This window comes from Hoplias malabaricus, chromosome 4, assembly GCF_029633855.1.
Source record: "Hoplias malabaricus isolate fHopMal1 chromosome 4, fHopMal1.hap1, whole genome shotgun sequence".
Taxonomy (NCBI): Eukaryota; Metazoa; Chordata; class Actinopteri; order Characiformes; family Erythrinidae; genus Hoplias; species Hoplias malabaricus.
In genome coordinates, this window is record NC_089803.1 from 60129132 (window position 1) to 60154544 (window position 25413).

The 25413-nt window shown below is 38.0% G+C and overlaps 1 protein-coding gene across 6 annotated transcripts in view; it reads right to left on the reverse strand.

The window, feature by feature from the left end:
* LOC136693928 (copine-8) overlaps positions 1-25413 on the reverse strand; it is a 115893-nt gene that overhangs the window by 46626 nt on the left and 43854 nt on the right. For 4 of the 6 annotated variants that reach the window (XR_010802132.1, XR_010802131.1, XM_066667174.1 and 1 more), the window contains exons 3-6: positions 20194-20240; positions 18294-18397; positions 13147-13186; positions 7635-7711 (exon numbers count right to left, since the gene is read on the reverse strand). The exons of 1 other annotated variant lie outside the window; for it this stretch is intronic. Coding sequence is in view for 3 of the 5 variants with exons in the window: in XM_066667174.1 (XP_066523271.1) it covers positions 7635-7711; positions 13147-13186; positions 18294-18397; positions 20194-20240 (268 nt within the window). In the remaining 2 variants the exon portion in view is untranslated. Of the gene's footprint in view, positions 1-7634; positions 7712-13146; positions 13187-18293; positions 18398-20193; positions 20241-24855; positions 24928-25413 lie in introns of all 6 variants that reach the window. One more of the 6 variants, XM_066667175.1, reaches the window with a different exon arrangement.

Sequence of the window (25413 nt, forward strand, 5' to 3'; positions counted from 1 at the left end):
TTGACCACTCTGTTCTGAACATGTGTTTAGATTTATTTAACATCAAATGTTTGACCATTCTGCTAACCACTCATACATTACACTGGTCATAAGCTGTGGTGAATCATGACTATTAGGCTTTGTTTACACTCCAGGGCATATTGGATTTGTTCCTGAAATGTGATTTTTAGACTCTGTTCACAATACAAGTTACCAGATTTGATTTGTATGGTCAGACTGTAGTTGCATTTTCTGGCACAATGTCACAGATGCGAGTATGATGAAGGTGACAGATGTCTGATGCCTGAAACATGAAAACACACATAAAATCCACTCTCACTGGTCACCAGTGACTACTTGGAGACTGTATATAAATCAGATTTGAAACTGCCTACAAATATGATATGAATTCAATTATGAATACCTGTTTTGTTTGTTTGTTTATTTTTCAAACTACAGTAAATATGTCCAGCTGAATTTAAAAACGAAGAAGAAAACAGCTGTGTGACAATGCCATATAGTACTAGGACTCCTAAGAGATTCTTCTAACAAAGGCCATTTTACTTGAGCATTTATTGTCCTTTCTAGACAAATCCTGAATTTGTGAAACTTACTGAAACAAAATGTGAAAAAAAAAGTTTTTCTTAAGATTGCAATTTTACAGGTAGTCTTTCACTAATGAGCCTTGGCTGTTCCATTTTTAACAACTCACTAAAATGCACTGGTTATATAATGGATTATGCTCTATTTCATATTCATCCATTCATTCATTCATTCATTTATTTTCTGTAACCGTATATCCAGTTTAAGTCGGTGAGTCCAGAGCCTACCCAAAATAACAGGGCGCAAAGTGGGAACACCCTGGACAGGGCGCCAGTCCATCTCATGTTCATACTAACTTTCAAAATTCCTTGAGGGCTTTGTTTCTCAAAAAATTTATCCCAACCATTGGAATTTTACACTAACAGCAGAAAGCTGTGTAAATTCAGTTATCCTTTTAGATCCTCATCACTCATTTTGTGCACACCCACCATGTATGTTTCTGGGGAAGGAAGGAAAACAAATTTTGATTAAAAAGATTGAGCATTAGCAATGGAAGAAAATTAGATTACAACTCACTACAGGCACCTGAGAGACCATTTCTAGGTTTGAGCACTGACTAGATGCTGTGTATTGCACTTATGTTTTTCTTCTTTCTAGGTATCAGCACTGGCACATGTTCTGGCAGCATCTGAGCTCAGGGGGAGTTTAGACTTAAACCTATTGTACTAGCTAGAATACATGAGTCGCTCTGGATAAGAGCACCTGCTAAATGCTGTAAATGTAAATGTAAATTTCAGCCAAGACTCCTCAAGTCAGGCCTCAACAAAAAAAAAAGGTAAGCACACTCATCATGATCAGAATTCTTTTTGCAACCTGAGGAAAAAAAGAAAAAATATATCTATATTGAGGCAATAAAAAGTAAGCCAACAGGTGGCAGGCTAAACTGTTGCACCCCTTTCATCAAAAGAAACCTGTGAAGCATTCAACTGTTCATAACCTGACCTGGAAAACAGGTACAGAGAGAGAGAGGGGAAGAAAGAGTGGGAGACAGACAGAAAGAGACTTGGGTCTCCATGACAACCCTAACCATGGCATGGGTGAAGGACCCCAGCAGAGATAATGAATATATTTCTGCACTGGTTCCTTCTGGACGTGTGCTCATCCATATTTCACAAAGATAACTCCTCTGTGGCCTAAAAAAGCTAAACTCAAAATGTGTACATTTTTCTATTTCAAGCCTCACGCATGAAAAATTGGCTCTATGTGCAGGTAAATATGCTCATGAATGCAGGGAAAGTGAAGAAATGTTGGGTAGTGTAGTACATCATCCTATGCTGAATAGATCCATTCTTTTTTCAAATTTAGTCATTGTTTTATGAACCTGTTAGCTAATTAACTAACTCTCCCAAACTTCTTGCCCTGAGGCATGTAAATCCAACTAACTACAGAAAAGTACAGTGTAAAATCTTTCAACTCTAAAATACTGCACTCCAGCCCCACAAATCCAAAATGTATCCCCCTGCTCTATAGCAAGAAAGCATCTCTGAGGGTTCTCTCTCTTATCACAGTCCACTTTGACAGAGATGCATATTCCTGTACAATACACAGACACACACACACAAACACACACACACACACTAGATACAGACAAACATATTCTCTAGCTCTGCTCTATACTGTGTGACTACCTTCCTGAAAGTCCTAATCAAGACACATGAATTTGCAATCAGCATCTTGAGAGCTTGAGCTAATTAAGTACTGGCGACACTGTGGTGGAATGGCTGTTTTTTTCCATCTGCACCGGTGCAATTATCCCCCTCCATCGACAGGGACCTGAATGAAATAACAATTATCATTAAAAGCAATCTACATGCTCAGCTCAAGTGCCTCTTCCTTTCTATCTCTCTCCGTCTCTCTCTCTCTCTCGCTCTCTCTCTCTCTTCCTCTTTTACTTTGTTACAAAGAGGTATTAAGTAAGTGACCTCTCCATCTCTTGTTAAATTTATCTCATTCAGAAGGCTGCTGATGAGCCGATTCAATGGCCTTTCAGCTTCACCTATAGGCCTCATTGAAGCGTATTGACAAAATAATCAAGCCATTGTTTTCTCATTGAAGCTTGTAAAGATGTTGTGGGAAGTGCGCAGGCTACTACACACTGGTGCTTACCTGGAAACTCATACACAACATTTTTGTTTCAGAAATAGTATGTTTACATGGAATATATTAATATACATTTATACAACAAAGTTATTGAGCTACACATGCTCCCCACATACACAATGTATTGTACTTGAGTATGTGTACTATCTTAGTGTCGTAGTGTATTATTTCAGAAAAATTAAAGGAGGTCTCTAAATTTTGTATAATACCTTTCTCTCTCTCTCTCTTACACACACACACACACACACACACACAAACACACACCATCGCCATCCCCTGACAGGGGCCTGAAATAGCAGTGGAGGCCCGCTGAGTGAGTTCTCTATTTTTCCTCCATTTTCTTCCCCTCACAGAGAGTCTCCCAAATGCAGTGCTGTGAGCTGATTGAGCTGTGTGATTATGTGTAATTAACATTCATTAGGGTTGTTAAAGGTGCCCCCCTACGGAGCAGAGGTGCAGGTGCAGCCCTTATGTGGTTTCGCCATACTCAAAAACATTCCCTTTAATACTGCAGCTCACTGGAGACAAATATTAAATATTATATCTGTAATATTTCATGTTATAATGGTGGGTGATGTGCCAGTTTTATAACATTATGACGTCAAGAAATTTTGATGATACACAATACACACAGTTCTATGGAAACTTTTGAATACATCTATTCATATGGCACGTTTTGTTCACTTTCTGTGTAAAATATATCTGTACAATCTGTTTTCTTCTATTTTAATACTTGCTGTGTCTGACTTAGAAAACAATACATCATACAATGTAAAAATGTGCCATAACTTCTGCACAGGCCACATTGAACACAAACACACACAAACATATATAATGTATGTGTGTTGCAAAAAATATCATTTATTGTGGACTGTTATGTAACTTAAGATAAACAGCACTGTGCAAACAGAACAGAAAATTTCAAGCTGTTATAAACAATACCAGGAAGATATATCTGTAATATTACAATAAACCTAGCACACAAGCAAATCAGAAAGAGAACCCACAGCTTTTAGATTCATCCAGCTGCTTTAAAACTGCAATATAGAGGAAACGTGCAAAAAGTGGCAAGAAGAGGAGACATGGTTTTGCACTCTGTAAAGGTGGAGGACCATTATGCAAGTCTCAGCTGACAGAGCCCAGGGCTATTTCCATGGAGATTATACCATGGATGACCACCACTTGATAGAGGGAAGACCAGCAAGCAGTGGATTAGTCACAGAGCTTTACACAGTATGGGGTGTTGTGGTCTTCTGCATGACATGGACAAAATATTACACTGCTACATATTACAGTGAGATACACCCTGCAATGGGGCAAGCAGGGACTAGAGGGATTTAAACCTTCCCCGATATTGGGCTATGGAGCAATGAAACTTGAATTTCTTCAGGGATGGAGCTCCATCCAAAAACACTGGGATGAGTTGGAGAGTATTTTTCTAAAACCTATGTTCTAAAACCTAGTGTTTATATATATATATATATATATATATATATAAAGTCAGGGGTGTTATGCATGCTAACTCCCCAACCCACTCTCTTTCTTTCTCATTTGATCATATCAATACAGAGACAAATAAACACTTGTACACTTATTTTGTCTGGTAGTGCAGGGTAATACAGCATTGTATGGGCAGTTCAGTTTTACACAGTATGTCCTATGTAAATGAAAGCAAATAACACAATAAAAGTTTAAAGCCCCTCTCTCCCTCATTTGCTTTCTCTTGCTCCCCCTCTCTTATGTTCTCAACACTGTTACTCCACAATCCAGGCTGACTGGCACTCATTATATTCCAGTTAGTGCTAGCTGCTGCTTTCAGTGCTGAAAATGAAAAAGAGAAGCAGTGTGTTCTGGGGCTTGCTTTCATATCCTGGGGTTTCCTAGCCATCAGTGTACAATAGCACACAAAAAAAGAAGAGACAGAGAAGGAGCGAGAGACAAAAAGACTGTTGTACACAGCACATGACTAGCCTACAATGAATAATGTCTTATAGTGAAAGAGAGAGAAAGAGAGAGAGAGAGAAAGTAAATAGAGAAGGAGAAATAGAGAAAGAGACTCAGAGAGTCTTAGACTGAAGGATTTGAGTAAATACTTTAACAAGCTGATACAGAATAATGAGCATCAGCAACAAGCAAACAGCTCATTAGTGAGTTTGAACTGAACCCTTTCCCTCTTGCATTCACACACACACACACATTTCTTAACAGCATGTCATCTTACAACAACAAACCGCAACAAAACATCACTAACATACTCCCCCATCCCCTCCTCTCCACCTTACACAATCCGCCTGCTTACATACACAACCAGCTCCACCCTGCCCTGCTTAGGTTTAATACCAGTGCTGGGATAATTACTCAAAAACTATCATCCAGTCCAAATTACCATCTACAGCCAAATGTTTTTAGACAACTGCTCATTAACAGTTCTAAAATCATGGGTACCTGCAGGGAAGTAGTCTTTGGAAAGACTTTGAGTTTGTGATGCTTCGTTGGACCGTTCCTGTGAGGGGTTCTTTATACCCCTCTGGTCCAGACTGTCAACTGCTCAGCTCCAGAGCATGACATTTCATTTTGTGCTTTTCTCTAGAAATTATACAAGCTATGTTTAGAACCAAACATCCATGTGTGCGATGGGTGCACTTTAAAGTAGCCAAACTGACTCACAATAAGGCGTGTCTACAAACTCTGACATGACAACTGCCTATTGTACGTTAGACAAAGAAAGCTGAGGACAACGGTTGACGCAGTTTTAAAGAGATGACTTAAGAGAGAAAACCTTAGCACTTACATTCTTGCTGAACGCATCCCACTGTAACAAGGGTGCGCCAGAGGCAGTAGGAAGAAAGTGTGAGTTATCTTTAATAAGAAATTGTAAGGCATTGTCAGTACAAGCTGAAACAGCCAAGCAGCCAATCGAGCAGGCAGAGGAAGAGGAAGAATCCGTAATCATGAATAAAGAATCCAGCAAATCAAGATGAGAAACACTGGCCTAAAACTAGAGTGAATCTAATAAAATTAAATAGTTTGAAAATGGTAAGTAAGAAGAATTTATTGGTCACTGCATTTGTTATGATTTCCATTAAGAAAAATGCACTGCAAAAGTATGTTCTGCTCTTGGGATAATACTGTATTGAAATTACATGTTTTGGTTTAGACAATATAAACAATTTAAACGATTTTAGCGATTAAAAGTAATATGTTTTGACACTTCTCTTTTTAATACTATGCCATAGGTACAATAAAATGGCAAAAGAGCAGGAAAATTTGTTGCACAAATACGCCTTACATCTTTATTGTCCACTTAATAAATCTGTTTATAGTTTATTTAAAAAACTGATTTATTATTCACATAAATATTAAAGATTTTTTTTAGTCTAAACTCATTCCATTTACACCATAAAACGAGTAAGCCAGTTGTTTTTCACATAATTAAATGATTTTCAGAATATTGATTAGGGAATGTTTGAACTCGTGAACCACAAATAACCCATGAATGACCTCTGTCGAAAGGCACAATTCATTCCTTGCTGAGGGCTCCATTTTTGCAACAGTGCTCCCGAGCCCTAGGTACTGATACTCACATGGAAAAACATACTGGATGTCATGTGTGTTATTAAATGAGAACAAAAGGAGCTAAAGACGTGTTAAGATCTGCTGGAGAGAAGAGCACGACTGTGGAGTTTACTATAAACACTGGCTCAGAGGTCACATGGGTTTTTCATGGCAATACAAGTCACATGCAGGATGAGGGGGTAGGGGTGTAGAAAAGAGGGAATATATATATATAAGTTATAACATTTTTATAACAAACTGTACCAAATATGGATATATTTTGCAATCAATAATTAGATTTTTTTATGGTAAAAAAACAAGGATTTTCAGACAAGTTGGTTGATGACATTTGGATTATATGCTGTGTCATTACACATGCTACAAAATGAAAAAATATTTATTTCATTGAAATTTTTGAATACTTCATTTCTGACAAATGTTCACTCCTCTGGACATTAGATGACAAAATTCTGTATCTCTCCAGAAGTAAAATAAAATCCCATCAAAAGATTGTTCTGCTTTCTTTGGAAGTGTATTTTAGGACCACAATGTTGTGATATTAACAGCAGAAACCATTTCTATTACATTAATTATTTGAGTAGGATAAATTACAGCTGCACTCAATTTACAGTGCATCCCTTTCATCAAGCAAAAAACAACATTAATATAATGTTATATTAGTATAATGTGTTAAATCCTTTATTAATATACCCTAATGACAAAATGTACCGAATCTGATGAATGACAAATATGTAATAAGTACAAAAATGCCCATTTCAAAATTGTTGTGCTTTGGATTCAGAACTAAACATCCAGTATGAAACTTTACTAATGGTCTTATGGCTGAATACCATTAAATCCTCAGACCAATGTTTCAATGTGTAGTGTAAAGACAGAAGCTGTTACTGCATTACAGGAGGAGATGTTTATTATCTGCATGTTACTGCATTACAGGAGGAGATATATTTATACTCTAGATTTTAGAAAAAACTTTAGTCTGTGTCAACAAATGTTTGGCCATATAACAGCCTTAAAATACAGAATTGAGTTTTGAAGAGTGAACGTAAATTTTAGACTAAGTAAAGTGCACTGATGTCAGCTGCGATTCAACATTTACTCTACAATCAGGCATATTCACATTTGACAGATGCTCTTTTTCAGGGGAAAATACCTTCTCCATTTAATGTACTTTCACACAGACACTGGATAAGGGGAGATTTTACAGGTTTTCTGCCCAGTGGACTGTCATTGGTCCCAGGGAGGTTTCCAGTGGAATACCAGGCCTCAGCAGGTCACAATTCATGAGGGAGTCAGTTCTCACACTGTGAAAAGTTGTTTATATGGTGTAATCCCTTAGTGGAGGGTTCAAGAGGTGGTAACCAAGAATCACTTCTTACCCTAGAGGCTTCTCTATCCGACTCCCCAACGAGCCCACAATCTCCCCCAGAGTACAGCAGGCTTGGCCCAAAAAATCCTGCACACACAGAGAGCGAGAGACAGAGAGAGAGAGAGAGAGAGAGAGAGAGAGAGAGAACCAACAGACAGACAGACAAAGAGATGGGTAGGAGAGATGACAGAAAGAATGAGACAAGAAGAAAAAGAATAAATGACAGATTCAGTGATTGAAAGAATGAGAAAAGGAAGAGGGAAAGTATGGGAGGGAAAATCATCAAATGGAAAGAGAAAATCATCAAATCAGCATGAAAATGACAGAAATGATGGGTGAGAAAAAAATGGACAAAATTGAGCAACAGACAAACAAGAAAAGATGAAAAAGTGAGGAGATTGTATGAAAGAGAAACAGAAGCATTGATTGAGAGAAAGGAATAGAGAGAGAGAGAGAGGAATAGAGAGAGAGAGAGAGAGAGAGAGAGAATGGGTTAAAAATACACATTGCACTGCAGTAAAATGTTTTTTTGTGACAAAACCTCTTTACCAAGCATTATTTCTGTTTTGTTTCCCATGAACTGATCCCAGGACTGTGATTGGACACATTTCCACTATACCTCTGCTCTAAGCACCACTGCTCTGATACACACCAGAGAAGAAAATGAAGAAGAAGAAGTGCCAGAACCTCTCCCTACAGCTCCGTAATGAATTGGCTGCTGTAAGGACAGACTTTGACATGGACCTAATTGTGAGAGTTAAGTGTTTTAGTATTTATCTACAAATCGGCAAGTTTTGAGGAGTGTTTTCAGTATGCAGAGGTTAGTACCTACCAAAAGCAATCCAAGGATGGATAACGGTGAGCCCTCAGTTAATTCATGGGTGCTTAAGGCTTCCTTGTATGAAGCCTATTACTCGTGACATATGGAACACCCTACAAACTCTGCTGTTGTGGAGACCATCAGAATTTGTCGCTTAGATCTTTACACTTGACAATATTTCCTTCTTCCAGCATCAATTTGTGGCCTAATAAATTACTTAGATATCAGTGTTATTAACTTTATTATAACTTTATTATAACTTTATATTACTTTGTTAGTTATTAACACCTGTGGGTGACTTTAATGTTGTGGCTGATTAGTGTAAATCCAGCAACATTCATTCATTCATTCATTCATTCTATGTAACCACTTATCCAGTTCAGGTGAGTCAGGAACCAACCTGGTGGGCTTCGCCACCGTACCACCCAAATCCAGCTACAAGAATATTATTATTAACCCTTAAAAACTGTGACAATTATATAAGAGCAGTCCAGTTTTGTATATAGACACAATCTTATCATTCACTTTGAGATTTAGAAAGGAAGAATAAACTTTCCAAATACCATCCAGTACATTTGGGATCATTTGGAATGGCATTTTACCCTGAGCTAATCACACAACAGCAGCACAGTTGAAAAACATCAAATCCTCAGAGGGATATGCTAACATCTAGTCTAAAGCCTTCTCATATGGTTTGAAGCAAGGCCTTTAAAGCGTTTGTTTAATTCATTTATTGATAGATAAACATTTATTTAGACTTCCCACAAAAGGAAAATATAATGGTTAGAAATGGTTTGCTGGATGCCAAAAGAACAAATATTTTTCTGATGTTAAACTATGTTATCATCTATTATCTTACATATAACCATCAGAAGACATGTAGACTTCATGGATGTTCGGAAGAATAAATAAGAAAATAAATCAAATAAAAACGATCATCATCATTTCAGAATATAATTCAGAAAGATTTAGTTTACATCATGTTTACATTTGAATCATGTAACTGTATTTCCCTTTTTTAGCTCTGAGTAGAAACACTGGATTAACATGTGTCTACAGATGTTTAGACACTTTCAACAAAGAGCTACACATGTTTAACCAGTCTGAATTCTCCTGTGCTAAGGGCGCTATGCTAATGAAGATTTTCCTCCGAAGTAGTGTCGATGGCATAGTGTAGCTTTGAGTGCCTAGAGGGGAAACTGAAGCTCCAGCTATTTATAAAAACTCTGCATTAACACAGACACTGCTTCATTCCCACCAGCACTCACAATTACTGCTGGAGTCTCCACAGCCATCCAATAAAGTAAAAGAGTCCCAGTTATCCCGGTCATTTGTCTCTCTCTCTCTCTTCCTCTCTCTCTCTCTCTCTCTCTCTCTCTCTCTCTCTCTCTCTTCCACAGTGTAATAAATACATATTTTGCCCTTCGCTCCCTGTGGCCTTCTCCCTTTAATTCTCACCTGCCGGCTCCTCACATGTTAACACGCCTGGTAATGGCTTTAGACTGGCCGCAAGTTTCCCAGGAGGCTAGTGGTTGGATAAAGAAAGTTGGTCTCTCCAGGTTGGGGGCTATATTGATTTCTCACTGTTTCAGAGCCTGTGATGCTGGAAAAAAAGCACTAGGTGCACAGAGACAAGGCCACACATGATTTGTGGGCTCATTTGTGGGAAGGCTGTTGGAAACACTGGGTATGAAGTGAACAACTGGAGTCTGTGGGAATGTTTTCAATTACCCCTGAGTCTCTCTCTTTCTTTCTTTCTTTCTCTCTCTCTCTCTCTCTCTCTCTCTCTCTCTCTCTCTCTCCCTCTCTTTCTCTCTCTCTCTGTATGTGTGTGTGTGTGTGTGTGTGTGTGTGTGTGAGAGAGAGAGAGAGAGAGAGAGAGAGAGAGAGAGAGAGAGAGAGAGTCCCCATCCCTCTAGGGGTAAACACTACCGGCACAGCTGTACAGGAGCCATGTTTCAGACCCCAGGAGCAGATAGTGATTTAGATCTGTGAGGCTGGCTAGCACATAATGTGTTCAGCACAATGGCTTCCCCGGCTGGATGGATGGCCAGTTTAAGTAGAATACCTCCTCTGGCAGCTGTAGATGTAGCTGTATTGCAATATATTTAAGAGGGCAGTCTAAATAGAGTGGAAGAATAATATTGGCCTCAATACAATGGCTCTTCTAGCTGGATTCAGTGCCTTAATATGCCCTTGCAGAACAGTTCCTCGGTGTGGTATGGATGCATAATGGTGTGGAGACTACAATGACTCATGATTTCTAATGAGTGGTATGTTGGTGCCAATGACACTCTGTGCGTAAAATATGGTCCCAGCTCTAGTGTTAAAGCATTATGCAACAATATGATTATAACTATCATTTTGCTCATTAAAATGTGGTTAATGATTCACTAGATGACCTGTGAGGATTTGACGGCATTAAGCCACGTACATTAGTGAGGTCATGTACTGAGGTAGGATGATTAGTCCTAGATCACAAACACCACTCCAACTCATCCCAGGTGTACTCAGTGATGGAGTTTTGATATGAAAGTGCCTGTCTGTGTTTTGATGACTGCTTTTGTTCACCAAAAATGTATGAGCGCCAAACAATTTACTCAACATATGCATTATGCCACAATTCATCCAGTGTCACAGCTTTTAACAATAGTGAAGAGTCCCACATAGTCTTAAAGGTCCTAAAAATGCAGTAACAAAACAGCCGGTTAAATCCCACAAAACAAAATTGATTTGAAGTGGCCTTCAGGGATCAAACTCAAATACAAGGCGAATGTAGAATACAGACTTTTTAATGCTGCTACTTCTTAGCAAACCACAGCCATAAATGCCCCTGCACTTTAACTATCTCCCATTGACTGGCAATTTCCCTTCCACTAAAGCCTGTGAGTCCTGTGTAGCATCAGCACTTTCACTGCTCACTTACTGCCTCTGTGGGAGCTCACTTAAGAAGCCAACTCAGTGAAGAACTCCAGTCAGCCACTTCTAAGGGAAAGTGCAGTAGGAAAAAAAAACTCTAAAAACCTGAGTATTAAAAACAAACAGTCCATAGTCCAATGTTTGATGTAACACTGGGTACTGTAGTGAAACTTATCAACACAGACATGGGAGATGTCTACAATGCCAATATATACATAGCCATTTTTGTACCATCCAAACACACCATTGAGATTTGACAAGGCTTCACCCTGGATGCCCTTAATGACACACCACTACCACCCCCCCACCCCCCCACCCCTCAAATTTAAGGTGGGCTTGTGACCGGCACTGGGAGCACACAAGTGGAGCCCAAGTGGCTGGGTAGCAGATGCAGGAAGAACATGCAAAACTCCTCACAGGCAGTGACCCGAGGCGAGGTACGAATCCAGTCCCCGTAGACCTGGAGCTGTGCAGCATCAACACCACCTGTCATGGAACTGTGCTGCTTCTATGATGATCCCCACAATTCTGAATGTTTCTGACTCCAGGTCTAAGCACCCAAGGTCCATTTTCTTTATTATTTTTTCTCGGTTTCTCTATGGTTTAGCAGTGGGCTCTGGCCGAGACGAGAGTAGAACAGCTGACGATTTTGTGTTTGCCAAACCAACCTCAGCAAGGAAATACACACAGCACAGCAAGAGAGATTCTCTCAAATTACCAAAACAAATTAGGGTCTGGGAGGTGGAGTGATGCATTAATGCCACAGGGCTCATCTACAAACACTGTGGGAAATATTATCACTAATAGTGGCAAGAATGTTTAATCAAAAGCATTCTATCAGCAAACCATATGGGTATGCACTTACCCTGAATTCAGCTTTTTAAAATTAAAAACAGCCATTAAAAACAATTTATTAATTTCTTATTTGAGGAGATTAGAAAGATTCTGAATAAACTGGAATATAATAATCAGTTAGAAGTTGGAACAACCAGGTAAAACCTGGCCAAAACCACCAAACTGTCACCTCAAGATTAAAATTAAACAAATAAAAGACAAAAAAGTGGGGTTAGCTCCAAGGTTTTCTATTTGTCTATTAAATATATATTTTCTGATTTATCCTGATGCTAGTTCACCTGTTTTAATAGCCATTTTGACTGGACATGAAATAAATCAAGGGTGGTCTCTGACTTTTGCATAGTACTGTAAATGCAGTCAGTGATTCTGACTCATCCTTGATTGTAGCCTCTTGCACTTTCTGTCATTCATATTACTCATGGATTCATATTACAGCAGAAGCTCTTCAGTGGAAATTGAGCTTTATACTTCGCTGATGTGTTGTTTAGTTTTCTGCTTAATGGTTTTTCCACCGTGGTTCTTTTTTTCCACAGTACGCTGTGGTGTGCCAAATGTGCTCAAGCTTTCCGATTAAAAGCCATTTAAAACCATGTTTGAACCAGAGAGCTATTATTGTGGATTGTATCATAGCAACTTACAGGATGTGGGGCAGCCAGGCTTCAGTCTACTCTCTTACAGGGTGAACTTGCAAAATGTATTTATGATGGTGAAAAATAATCAGTGATGTTTATAATTAATCAGATTAACATAATATTAACTAGTTACATTTGAAAGCCCTAGTAATCACACTCAATCTATAACAGACAAGCCATTCGACTTTACCACTCAGATTAATACAAATAATAAATAATACCACAATGTAATTCAGAGAGCAAGCATCATCAACACAGCTGAAACTACAAGAACAGAGAAGAAATGTTATACTCACGTGTTTAGAAAGGTTTGTGCTCTTTGAGTCCACATCATACCTGTAGAAAATAAAAGGGAAAAATGGGTCAATATAAGCACTATACAAATCCAGTGGGCTTTCCCTTTCTAAATCTTAGATATATCCGTTAATAACTAAAAAAATAATTGCTGAAATCCCAGAGCAACAGGATCAGCTAATTAGGCCTCTGTTTATGTATAGACCTGAACACAGTAGTGAACAGAACAGGCAGAGGTTAGTGTCACTGACCACTTGTTCTTTTAGCTGGGTAGTGATCCTCACATGCTAACTATCCAAAAAAGAACAACTGATCAGCTTAAATATAGTTCAGAATATACTTTCCCACTTACCCTAGTGGCACTTTCAATCAGCTGTGACATGCTCTGTATTTGAAATTAGCTTCTTTTTTATTTAGTTCTTTTGTTATGAATAAAACGTAAATGCTGGAGGCATCTTGCATGACATTAATACATAATCTAAAGATTTACCTCTGAGTTATATACAGACCAGGTGTCAATGTTAAATTTTAAAACACAGAAAACCATTGTGAGTCAAAACCACTTCCTGTGTGTGTGGTGAATGATGCCCCTGGTTGCTGTCAGAAATCAACTCATTCTCTATAATGAAGCACTTTTGTGAGATTCTAAATGAGTGAGTTAATCAGAAATATGGAAAACAGGACTGAGTTCTCCTTTAATAGTTTGTGATAATTGAGGCATTTAGTTTGAAGAAACTAGGGGGCCTGAAGAATACATTACTTGATTGTTAGCAACATCAGGCTTTAATATCCAGTGCAGAACTTAAGATGCCAAAAAATGATTGACTCCATTTGGAATAATTGGTGTAAATTAGATTTATGCCAAACTATCGTTTTATGGCTCACAATACATAGGGCCCCTCACTGGGTCTCAAGATTTAGTTTGAAACTACTATAATCTGTTTTCAGATATTTGGTGAAAAAAAGGCATTGATAATTTTGAAATGTTTTTATCTAGCAAGAAATACAAGATGTAATGATTAAAGCCTGTAAAAAAGTGTGTTTGTATGCCACACTTGTTTTGTAAACGATGAGATGGAATCTCATCGTTGTTATTGGGGCACTCCACATCACTGACTCTCAGATAAAAGCTCTCTGTTCTCTTTCATCTGCACACACTCACACACATTTCTTGGATTGAGACACAGTCATTTTCTTTCGCTTTTAGACATTTGGCCCGCTCTCTGCTCTTGGGCATTTGTGTGTGTGTGTGTGTGTGTGTGTGTGTGTGTATGTCATTAATGTCATTATATTTATAATGTATGCAATTTATTTCATTTTTAGCCAAAGAAAATGATGCATAACAAGCAGGCTCAGTAATGTTCATTAGTTTTTTGTCACGACTGCTGTTCAAATGCAACATCTGCTGTCTGGTTTCACAACCAAAAACGAATAATGTCTTAATAATGCTTTTGAAATGTACAGATTTACATGGACTAATCATTTTAAATCCATTTAATATTTTTGTTTAGGTTTTATGTATTTTATTATCATTTATTTATTTATTTATTTGGTGGCAGGATTTGAAAACCCAAGCTGATCTAAATAGACTTTAATGACATGGAATGTGTTTTTTGGAATGTGATTATTTGGAGCATGAGAGGTGGAAAAAGCAACCAGCTTTTAAGGCTGAAATAAGATGCTATGAAAAGCATTCTTGCAGATTTTCTCTGTGAAATTAAAAGACAATCTATAATGGAAGCAGTCAATAAAATAAATGACAGCATGGTCTCTGACTTTTGCCCAGAAGTAAAAATTTGTATTCGCATCACATTAACATTGAAGATTTGAATTAGCATTACTGGACGCTAATTTTGGCTCTTTATTCAGGATTGTGACTCACTCCCATAAAATCAAACTGGAAAGCCACATGGCGGGAGTCTATATTAACATAAAATTAATAAACCCAGGATGTCAATTCCATATTTTCACTCAGACAATATTTATAAATGCTTACAGAGTGATGTTTATCAGCCTAGGGTTGCCAAATGTCACCCTGTATCCATTGTTGCCAGAATATAATCACAAGCGCTGTGGAGTAATGAGGCCCAGAAATTAATTAGTTATGCAAGGAGCCGGGAGGAGTCCCCAAAACTTCTGTGATGTTCCATCTCACTTCACACACACAAGTAATCATAAATAGAGCACTATTTCAGAAACAGATGAATAAATATGTTTATAGAAGGACACAAGCATACACACACACCCAAACACACCTATCCCACCTAGCTGCAGTCACAAAGACAGAAAGTGTGTGGCAGAGAGCAGACACCAGGGTGTGACTGTGTGGTTAGTCCAGGGAGTAACTGAAAACACAGCGCTCTTCAGGTCAGTGGGGAAAGAGGGTGGACAACGCCTCTTTCTTAAACAAAATGAATGCTCTTCTCGTCTGGACCTGATACTTCACTGTGGAAATCTGACTGTGTAAGTGAATTGTGTGGAACAGAAGAAAGCCTGAACTGACTGTTATTATTAATGCAGGGAAACAGTATCATAAATATATGACTTCACGTCATATATTCTGTCTTGTTCTTGAGTGGTGCAGTGGTCCAGTTGTTGGCCCTATCATCAGTATATTGTCAGTAAAGTCACTGGTCACAGCTCAGTTATTCAAGGACAGTAGTCTAAGTCTAAGAACAGTAGTACAGTCAGAGTTAGCATTCTCCTCCAAGCATGCTGAGCTCTGGAGTGTTGTTGTGTTGGCAGCAGTTCAAAATGATCATGGATTCACATGTCTTGGAGGAAACAGCTTGGAAGGATGTCCTGGCTAATGGGTGGATTTGACAGTAAATAAACTGGTGAGTATATCAGGTTAAACAAAATTAATGTTCCAAACAATGTGTCCTATCCTCTCTGATTGGATGAAAACCTCTTATATGAAACATGGCACAATATTTCCAGTACAGGAGGGCTGAGTAAAGATCAGTGGTCTAGCCAACATGATCGCCAAGAAATGAAGGTTAGAATAGAGCTGTAGACAAGCTGACATTTACACAAACCAACAGGTAGTCTATAAACATCCTGCTAACCCCTATACCCCCACCAACCCCTCAGCGGCTCGTTATACAAGAGCTTACAGAAAAATTCCACCACACACTGTTCAGCTACAAATCAAAAGACTCCTTGTTCCAGATGCTGAGGGAACACTGTCTAGCTATGCAAAAATGACCTGACTCTGACTGGTAAAATGAGCTCACTCACACCCCATCTTCCATCATTAAATTTAACACAGGTCTGCTACTCAGCTTGAAAACCGTCTTCAGTGTCAGCCCACTGGCTTCTATTATGAGGGTATTTGGAGGGACAGGTTGTCTCTTCTTTTCTAAGCACTACAAATTATTGTCAGAGGTAAGAGACTGAACTCAAGAGAAGCAGCCAATAGAGAACAGGATAGAAATGATTGATCTTTACTTTAATCAGTTCTACGTTTGCTGCTATCAAGGAATAAGCAACCCACATTTAAAGAGACAATATCAAAGTAAACGGATACATTTTTAAATTAAACTAAATGTATAAAGCTTCAGCCTTAAACACTACAGGAAGTGCAGCCATGAAGTCTGATGTAGAAGACAGCATTAATGCCCATGTGTATACTGTGGGACTGTGTGTGAAGACTACTGTGTGAAGATATTTTACAAACTCTTCAAAAATGCTTATTAATCTACATATATGGAAAATAGGCTGGTACAACACTAAAGTTATAAAGAGTGTTGTTACTGCAGAGGTTCCTATAAGAGGTTTCATTTACTATGAATTTGTATGCATATTTCACTTATTTTAATAAAAAAAGAAAAAAAAAGCTGTGCTCCTGTGTTCCCCTTACAGCTATAGTACACTTTCTGCAGCACTGAGCCTGGAGCAGCAATGACAGAAGCTATATTCTCCCCATTACAGGTCAGTGAAGCATCACAATGATTTTGAAGCTGTCATTTTAAAAAGCTTTAAAAAAATAACCATTCACTTTGCAACATGTACATGAAAGAGAGAGAAAAAAAACAGAGATGGAGGGAGACAGACATGTTAGCCACAGTCAGCTTAGCCTTTGGTTTGTTGTCCACCCACACATTCGGTTGAGTCTTCCAGGGTTGAATGAGACACACAGACACACACACACAAAAACAAATACACAGCTCCACATTTACACTCTCTGTCTGACTGGGCCACTTTAGGGTTCTTAATCTCTGTTTGCTATATATAACTCTGCATGTGATTTTACCATTCAGCCTTAGCAAACATCCCCCACACTGTGCGGCGTTTTCAAAACAACAGACACAAAAGACATCAATAAAACAGATGGTCAACAGGTGGTTCATACAGGATCGCTTAGTTCGTCTGCCATCACTGTACATTAACACAGAAGCATGAAAGTGTGAAAGAATAAGGTGGAGAGAGAAAAAAAGAGAGATAAAGAGAGAGAGAGCAGCTGCTCATTTTTTACCAAAATACATCAAATTTGTCAGTTTTGTGTATCAGTCAATTGTATCCGTTTTTGTCAGTTTTTGTGTAATGGGGTGTTTCTTTGGACAAAAACAGATACAATTGACTGCTACACAAAAATTGACTGCAGAACAACAGCACTTAGGCAAGACTTATAATGCTACACTCACCTATGTCTCTTAATATGTAAAACTGAAAGCCAGTCTGGATAAGAATACACATACACACAAATGTACTTGTACTGTAGATTTCCAATAACAGACAAACAAAATGTTTTAATGGACATAAACTTTAGTCTCTCACTCTTAGGTATGCAAATATTAAGCAGTAAATTTTATTATACAGAATTAACTAAAAGTAATTCAAGAGTAATCATCCTAGAGAGGCTGCTGAAATTGTTTACTTATGTTGGTATCGTATACTCAGAATGGTTAGCATTATTATCATATGTAATTCGCTTGCTCTAATTCTCTCTTGGATCGGCTGACTCAATTATGTGTTATTGTCCTATCATTCAACTCCACAATTATACAATACGTCAGTTAGTATTTACATTGAGGTAAATTATTGGCTGCCTCTATAGTGTTCACTCAAATGAACACGGACATGCACACACACACACACACACACACACACACACACACACACACACACACACACAAGCTTTACTTACAGATCAAACCGCAGGTTCTGCCTCTCTTCAAAGAAGTAGTCCAGAATAAATTTGCGCACAAAATCTGGGTTTAAAGTGTTGTCAATCACTTCTGTCCTGCCAAACTGAGAGAAACAGACAGTTAGCATAATCCATCCAGTCAAAAACAAGGTGAATTAAGTTTAATTAAAGAAAGAAACATGATATTTTAGCTCATGAACATTTATTCATTTATTTACATAAATATACACATACATTTATATTGACATATATTCTTAATTCTCTATTTGATGCTTCAACACATTCAAAAGTGTTGTGATATGAATATGTTTGCCAATCAATTTCTGAAAGCTGAAAGTTTATCATTCAACAAAATTTTGTCTGTGTAACTTGTGGACATACTGTACTGTCATATTATGCCCCTTGGTCTTTACATACAAAGATTTCTCCAGATTGATGGTATTATTTATGTACAATCTCTCGTTACCCTTTAAGTACTGGAAATACTGCTAACACACTGTTTTTTCAAAGTGGCAAACACTGACCTATCCCATCCTTAGTTTTTTGTAATTTTAAATGCAATTTTGCGTATACAATTATAAAATAGTTACCGTTTAATATCACGTTGGAAAATTTGTGTTTTTATATCCTAAAAATGCACATACCTTGGCGGATTTGCAATGAATGTGTAATGTAATATTTAAAAACACCAAAAAAAAAAAAAAAAAAAAAAAAAAAACTGTTCTGTAACATACATTTAAATCAAACCTAGCACGAGGTTATGCAGATGAAAATCAAACCTAGCACCAGAAATTAGTGATGTGCTTACAGGAAATGCTGCAAAATGACCAAATAATAAAAACAAACAAAAAATACACTATACCAGTACTCCAGTACTATACTAATTACAGTATGAAAGCTATAAAGTGGGTGTTTTTTGTATGTTTTTCATTTGACAGCAGTGACAGTGTGTACTTTTTCCCTGCATGGCAACTAAACCTTAAAATAATCTATACCCATGTGCATGTGATATCAGCTCATCTTTTCTCAAGGCAGTCGGTTCCTATTGTTTTGTGTGAATTTGCTGGCCTGTGTTTGTCCCTAATTAGCGAGTTAATTACATATTTGAGACTGATATTGCCAGTTGTGGAAGGTGACTAATTGTATAATTCACCCTTCTTGCAGTGGTAGGCATCAGTTTGTACGTGAGCATTGATTTAGAGCTCATTACATTTCAACACCCGAGATTCAGGGTTTGATGAACTGAGTGTTTTGTGGGAGTTTCAGGCAAAAATCAAAAGAACATTCTGTACAAAACTGCGCTCTAGTTCACTTGCAGATAAACATGAGTGTTATTACATCTGCAAATCTGATCAGTGGGACTTCCTGACAACTGAGATACCCACTAAAACATTAGAATGCAGGTGAGATTCCTGAGCTTTTTTTTTTTTGGAGTAATGCTATAGACAAAGGCCTTTTGTTAAAGACACTGTGTCTTCTCACAAACTCCTGTGACCGAGTCTGTGGTAGAGATGACCTCCAAGGTCTGTTGGGTTTCAGTTGGATCTGTAACATAGCTTTCCAATATTTCCCATTTCCACATGGAACTAAAAAAATCACATGTGAATGAGAGGCAGTGAAAAACCTGATGTTGAGAGCCACACTGACATTCCCCAGCATAATTATCTCATCTGACCAGGCCATGATTACACTTAACACACGTACAGCCCCACTTAATGACTATGAGAGACTGATTCTCTGATTAGCCCAAAAAAGACAAGAAATGAAATAATAGAGAGCGCGAGAAATGACTTCATGATTTATTGAGACTGTTATTTGACGAGTAATTCTGTCTGGCATTTGGATGCATGCATATTCATGGGTGTGTGTGTGTGTGTGTGTGTGTGTGTGTAGCCCTCACCTCTCTCCACTCCTTGTTGCCGATGCCTTGAGTGTACAGCACGCAGACTGCGGAAGAACAAGAAGAATAAGATGACATTACATACAAGACAGTCTTACACTTGCCTACTGTTATAATTAGATGTGGGTATCTCCACCATTCAGACTCATACAAATCATACAAAAATGCATCAGGATTTATAACACACTCACAGAGAATAGAGTACTGTGCTTTGAGTAGCATCCTGAAGATCACATCTACTGTGTCTTTAGTTAGGGAACCTAATTATACCATATTCCCTTATAATACTATATTTTAAGCCACACTGACCCTGTGTTCTGTCTTGATTCTGGGCCTTTAATTGCTTATGAAAATATAGAAACACCACACAAGTGGACATTTAGAACACTGCAGGTTTCTTATGGGGTACATTTGGTCACTGTCCAAGAAGAAACATCTTTAAAACAGTAACTGTATAAGAGAAACACTTAATGACTTAAGACTTCTTAATGAAAGTCACTGTAAAAACAATTATTCCAAGAAATATTTCTATTGGTTCATTCATCATGACATTTTCATACATTATGATTTTTTTTTCATACAATGAAAGAAAAAAAATTATCCATCACCATAACCATCATCATCATCATCATAATTATCTTTTCCCTCTAGTCCATTTCAGGGTCTAAGTGGATAAAACTATCCATAAAACATCATTAAATTACTACTTTTTATCTCCATCTTCTTCTATTTCTTTCAGCTGCTTCTGCTACGGATCTCCACAGTTGATCATTACAATCCACATACTCAACATTTTAACTTGGCACATGTTTTTATGTTGAGTACCCTTCCTGATGCCACCATATATAAAAATATTTATACAGCCTTTCTAGGAGTGGGAGCCGTTATTGCAAATGAGGACAAACACCCATATAGTGCAGGTCAGTTAATAACTCAAGGACAAAAATGGTATGGAAGAGTATGGAAGAATGAAAAGAGAACACATGAAATGAGAGCACATTTGATTACCTACACTGGAGCAAATGAGAGTCAAAGCCGGTGACCCTGGTCTCCAATACAACTCTCCCAGCATGTTAGATCAAAAGCCTCTGAAGCGCCTGAGAGTGGTATTATCTCTTACAGAGCTCTGTCCCCTGTGTGTGTGTGTGTGTGTCTCTGTGGGAGTGTGTACATCTGAGAATGGAAAGCCAGGGTGAAAGAGGTAAAAGACAACCAGACGGAGTGTCTGGATGGAAACAAGCCAAAGGACAGTATAATCCTATAGAAGACACTATATTTCTATAGGTGTATTTACATATTGCTTTTTAAATAAGACAAACACAATGCGGTTAATTGTTAAAATTAAGCTAAAATAAAGTAGCTGAAAATGAACTGCAATGAAAATGAACTTTAAAAGAGAGTAAACTGTGTTTTGGCATTCATGTACCCACAGGATAAAGTAGAAAAAACGGAGGAGTGTTGTCCAAGTTCATCATATAGCAGACCTGACTGTCTAAATAAGACATTGGACATTGTTTTGTTTCATTTCCTTGCATGATATTGCTTGTTGTCATTTTATAAAAGGAATAAGCCACTTAAAGCTGTTCAGTGATCTTTAGTTTTGGGTAGGGGGTTTAACACTGCCGCACGTGTACTCAAATTTATTTAAATTTATAGCCTCAAATTTAAATCGTTATAAAAAGGTGACATTGGTAGTTTTAGCCAGGTTTGGAATTCTGTCTCACATTTCACATGTTACGTCCTGCCCTGTGTTGCCTTGTTTCTCTCTGATTACTGTGCTGTTGTATTGTTTTGGCTTTGTTACTTGCACTTACTCCTTCCTTGCCCCACTCCTGTCATGCATTGAACCTGAAACTGGTCAGTTGCCATGGTGACTGATTGTTTCTATGTGATACTAATTCCAGTGTGTGTTGCTATGTCTGAAACTGTGACCTATTCACTGGATAGTGCACTATTTTGGGTTTCAAAGCCCATGTACATTAACGTGAGGCAGTGTACAAAATTCCCTGTAATAGTACACTATATAGTGAATAATATAAGGAATAGTGAATAGGGAGTCATTTAGGACACCAGGTGTGTATATATAACCCTTGCATATATATATATATAACCCTTGCATGTATCAGTGTTAACAGGAACTCTACTGGTCCTTTGTTTCCTTTGTTTTAGTTTTCCTTATTACTTTGTTACAAAAACCCAATGGTACTTGCATCCTGCCTCCATGATTTCTATGTTACATATGGTCACACAAACAGAGAAATCTCATACAAACCTGAAAGTGTGAAAACACCTAGTGGTAGATCCTCACAAGGTTAATCAACTACTGCACTGTGCTTGTTGCATTTAAAAGAATTGCTCAGGTGTCTTTAGCATTCACCTCTACTAGACTTCTAATAGATTTCAGTAAAGTTTTTTACAGAAGTCCCAGAGTAAAGAAAATGTGAAATGACTGCATGTAATGTAGTTCTAAGTTTTGACCATGAACTAGAAATGCTTGAAGCCAGGTGGTCTCAAAATGTTATGAGCAGATGCAGCTGAAGAAGGACAGACACTGTGCTGAGATATGCAGGGCTGTGTTGGCTGCTTTAGCCAGTCTGGTTCCACTGGCCAGAGGAGCTCTGCTAATGCTAAGAGACTGGGCAGCAGCACTCAGCATTACAGACACAGAAACTCAGCACAAGTGTCTGATCTCATGATTGTACGACCAAGCATCTGACATTGGTCCGATTCCTGCTGATGGTCATCAGACTGAGGCCTGGAGAAGGAGAAAGTTCTCTCAGTCTCAGAGAGGTTTCAATATCTACACCAGAGCAGATTACTTGGATGAATAGATTCTAATATGCGTATTATAGATTTAACTTTACTTTTAAATTCACTCTAAATCGATGGTGTAAAAAGAATTGTTGTCACACAGCTCCAGCATCCTGGGGGTTGAAGGTTCAATTCTCACCTCCTCATGTGGCTGCCTGTGAGGAATTTGCCGTGTTCTTCCTCTGTCTGAGTGTGTTTTCTCTGGGTGCTCAATTTTCCTCCCAGAATTCAAATACACGTGTAGGTAGGTGGATTTTCTGTGCAAAAATGTCCACAGGTGTGAGTGTGTGATGTGCTGTGATAGACTAGTGCCCTGTCCAGGGTGTGTTCCTGTTTTGTGCCCAGCATTTCCAGGTAGACTCACCGACCACAATATTGAACAGGATTAATGAAAGTTGACTGATATAAAGTGAATTGTACTTATTGACCGTTTGAGCAGCCACAAAGATATGACTTAAGAGTTGATGACACTTTTGCGAGCAGGAATTCCCTGTTCACCAAGAAGCATTTTAACTGGCTTTTGCCAAACAGAAATAAAAAATAAAAAAAATCAAGAACGGAAGCATAATCACATTGGAATTGTACTGCTACTGGCAACTGACTGCTTCAAAAATAAATAAATAAATAAATATCTGCATCACACATTCAGATTTGACTAATATTGCAAACTGATATTTAATAATGTATTTTGGTAATCTTGCAGAGCAAAATATTTAGATAAATGTTAGGAAAAGGCAGTCCAGTTTTGGATGGAGACGTCTGACCTGTCTGCACCTGTCTATGGACGCCTTACATTTTTGAAGTATGAAAACTACTCTCTCTGTCTCTCTGGCTGCTTTTATCTGTCAGAACCTTTTGTTCTCTTTTCACCTCTACTTCTCAATGACAAATCCTTACTTGCTCTCTATCTGCTTTCCTATATTCTCTCTTATGTAACCTTCGCCTGGGTGCTCGAAATAAGCACCCTGTCATATTCCAAGCAAAGAAACTGAAACTTTAGCTTCGCCCTGGTCACTGTTGTCAATTTGCCACACTCCACCTTAATCAGTGTTTGAGACTACAGCCATTAGCATAATGAATATGATATGAATATGAAGATGAGAACAAGCCCACTGAATTTGACCTGTGACATGACCATGAAGTCATGCAAATGACCAATGAACTATGAATGCAGGGGAAATGTCTTCAATCTTGTTTTTGTGGGTGTGTGAATGAAAACACCATATTATTACCTTTAACGCAATTATGACAATATACACAAATCCTCTCTTACCTCAAATGTAATATGAGACCAACTTCGATTTAGAATGAGTGTCCATGAGGAAAACTTTAAATGTTTTCTTAAAGTGTTCTAATATAATACTGTTTATTATTCAACGATTTCGTTTTTAGCAACTGACATAATTTCACCACTTAACAGGGGTGTGTATTTTGAACAGAAAGTCACCCCCAAGAAAATCACAGGCGGTTTTAAAGAAAACTGATGGCATAATCTTCATATTTGGGTTTCTGATGCTGAAAATAATAGTTTCTTTAGATAATGAGCACCTTAAAGCATGCTAGCATGCAGACACTATTCTAACACTCCACTGAATCATAACTATAAATAACCAGCTAACAATAATACTTTGCAGCTCAAAATGTGAATCAGTGCAATTTCAGGGTAGATTCTAATCAAATATTTTGCTTATGTCATTCCAATACAGTCATCAATAAGTAAGCAAACAAAGCAAGCATCTCTATATTACAACTGAGGTAAAGGTATGTTGTCTGAATATAACTGAACATAAAGAGCACCGGGAAAAAAAATAACATAAACACAAAAAGACAAAAAGGAAGCTGGACACTTACAGAACTGCATGCAAGGCTACTGGAATTCATGAATAAGTCAGAGGCAGAAAAATAGACAGCAAGACAAATGGCCTGGAAGAAGAGAAAAAACAGAAAGTGGACAGAAAATAGAAGAACACCATGAAGCATTTTTTCAAACAAAAGGCAAACGCAAAACACAAAACGAAAAAGCAACAGAGTCATGCCACAAAGAGTTTAGCCAGGGAATAAGCCTGAAGGAAGACTGCTGATGCTCCACTGCTACCCCAAATGTCTCAAACCTTTCAGCTGATATCTAACTGGCCGAGGGAGTGAGAGATCAGTTTGGGGCAATTCCAAAAATAGCCAGCTCGGAAAATGCCACTGACTGCATAGCTATCACAAATGTTACTGCACACTTTGAGGATATTTGAGAGGAAAAAAAAGTCTTTCATGAAGTGAGCTAGATGCCCTCCTGACCTTCAATGTTTGCGCTGATGCAGAAACGTGTTTGAGAGGTTCTAGGTTTTCAAAAAAATGGAAGGCACTTTGCAAACCAGTTCAGTATCTATTGATGGTTAAAGTTAGGGTTAACCTGAT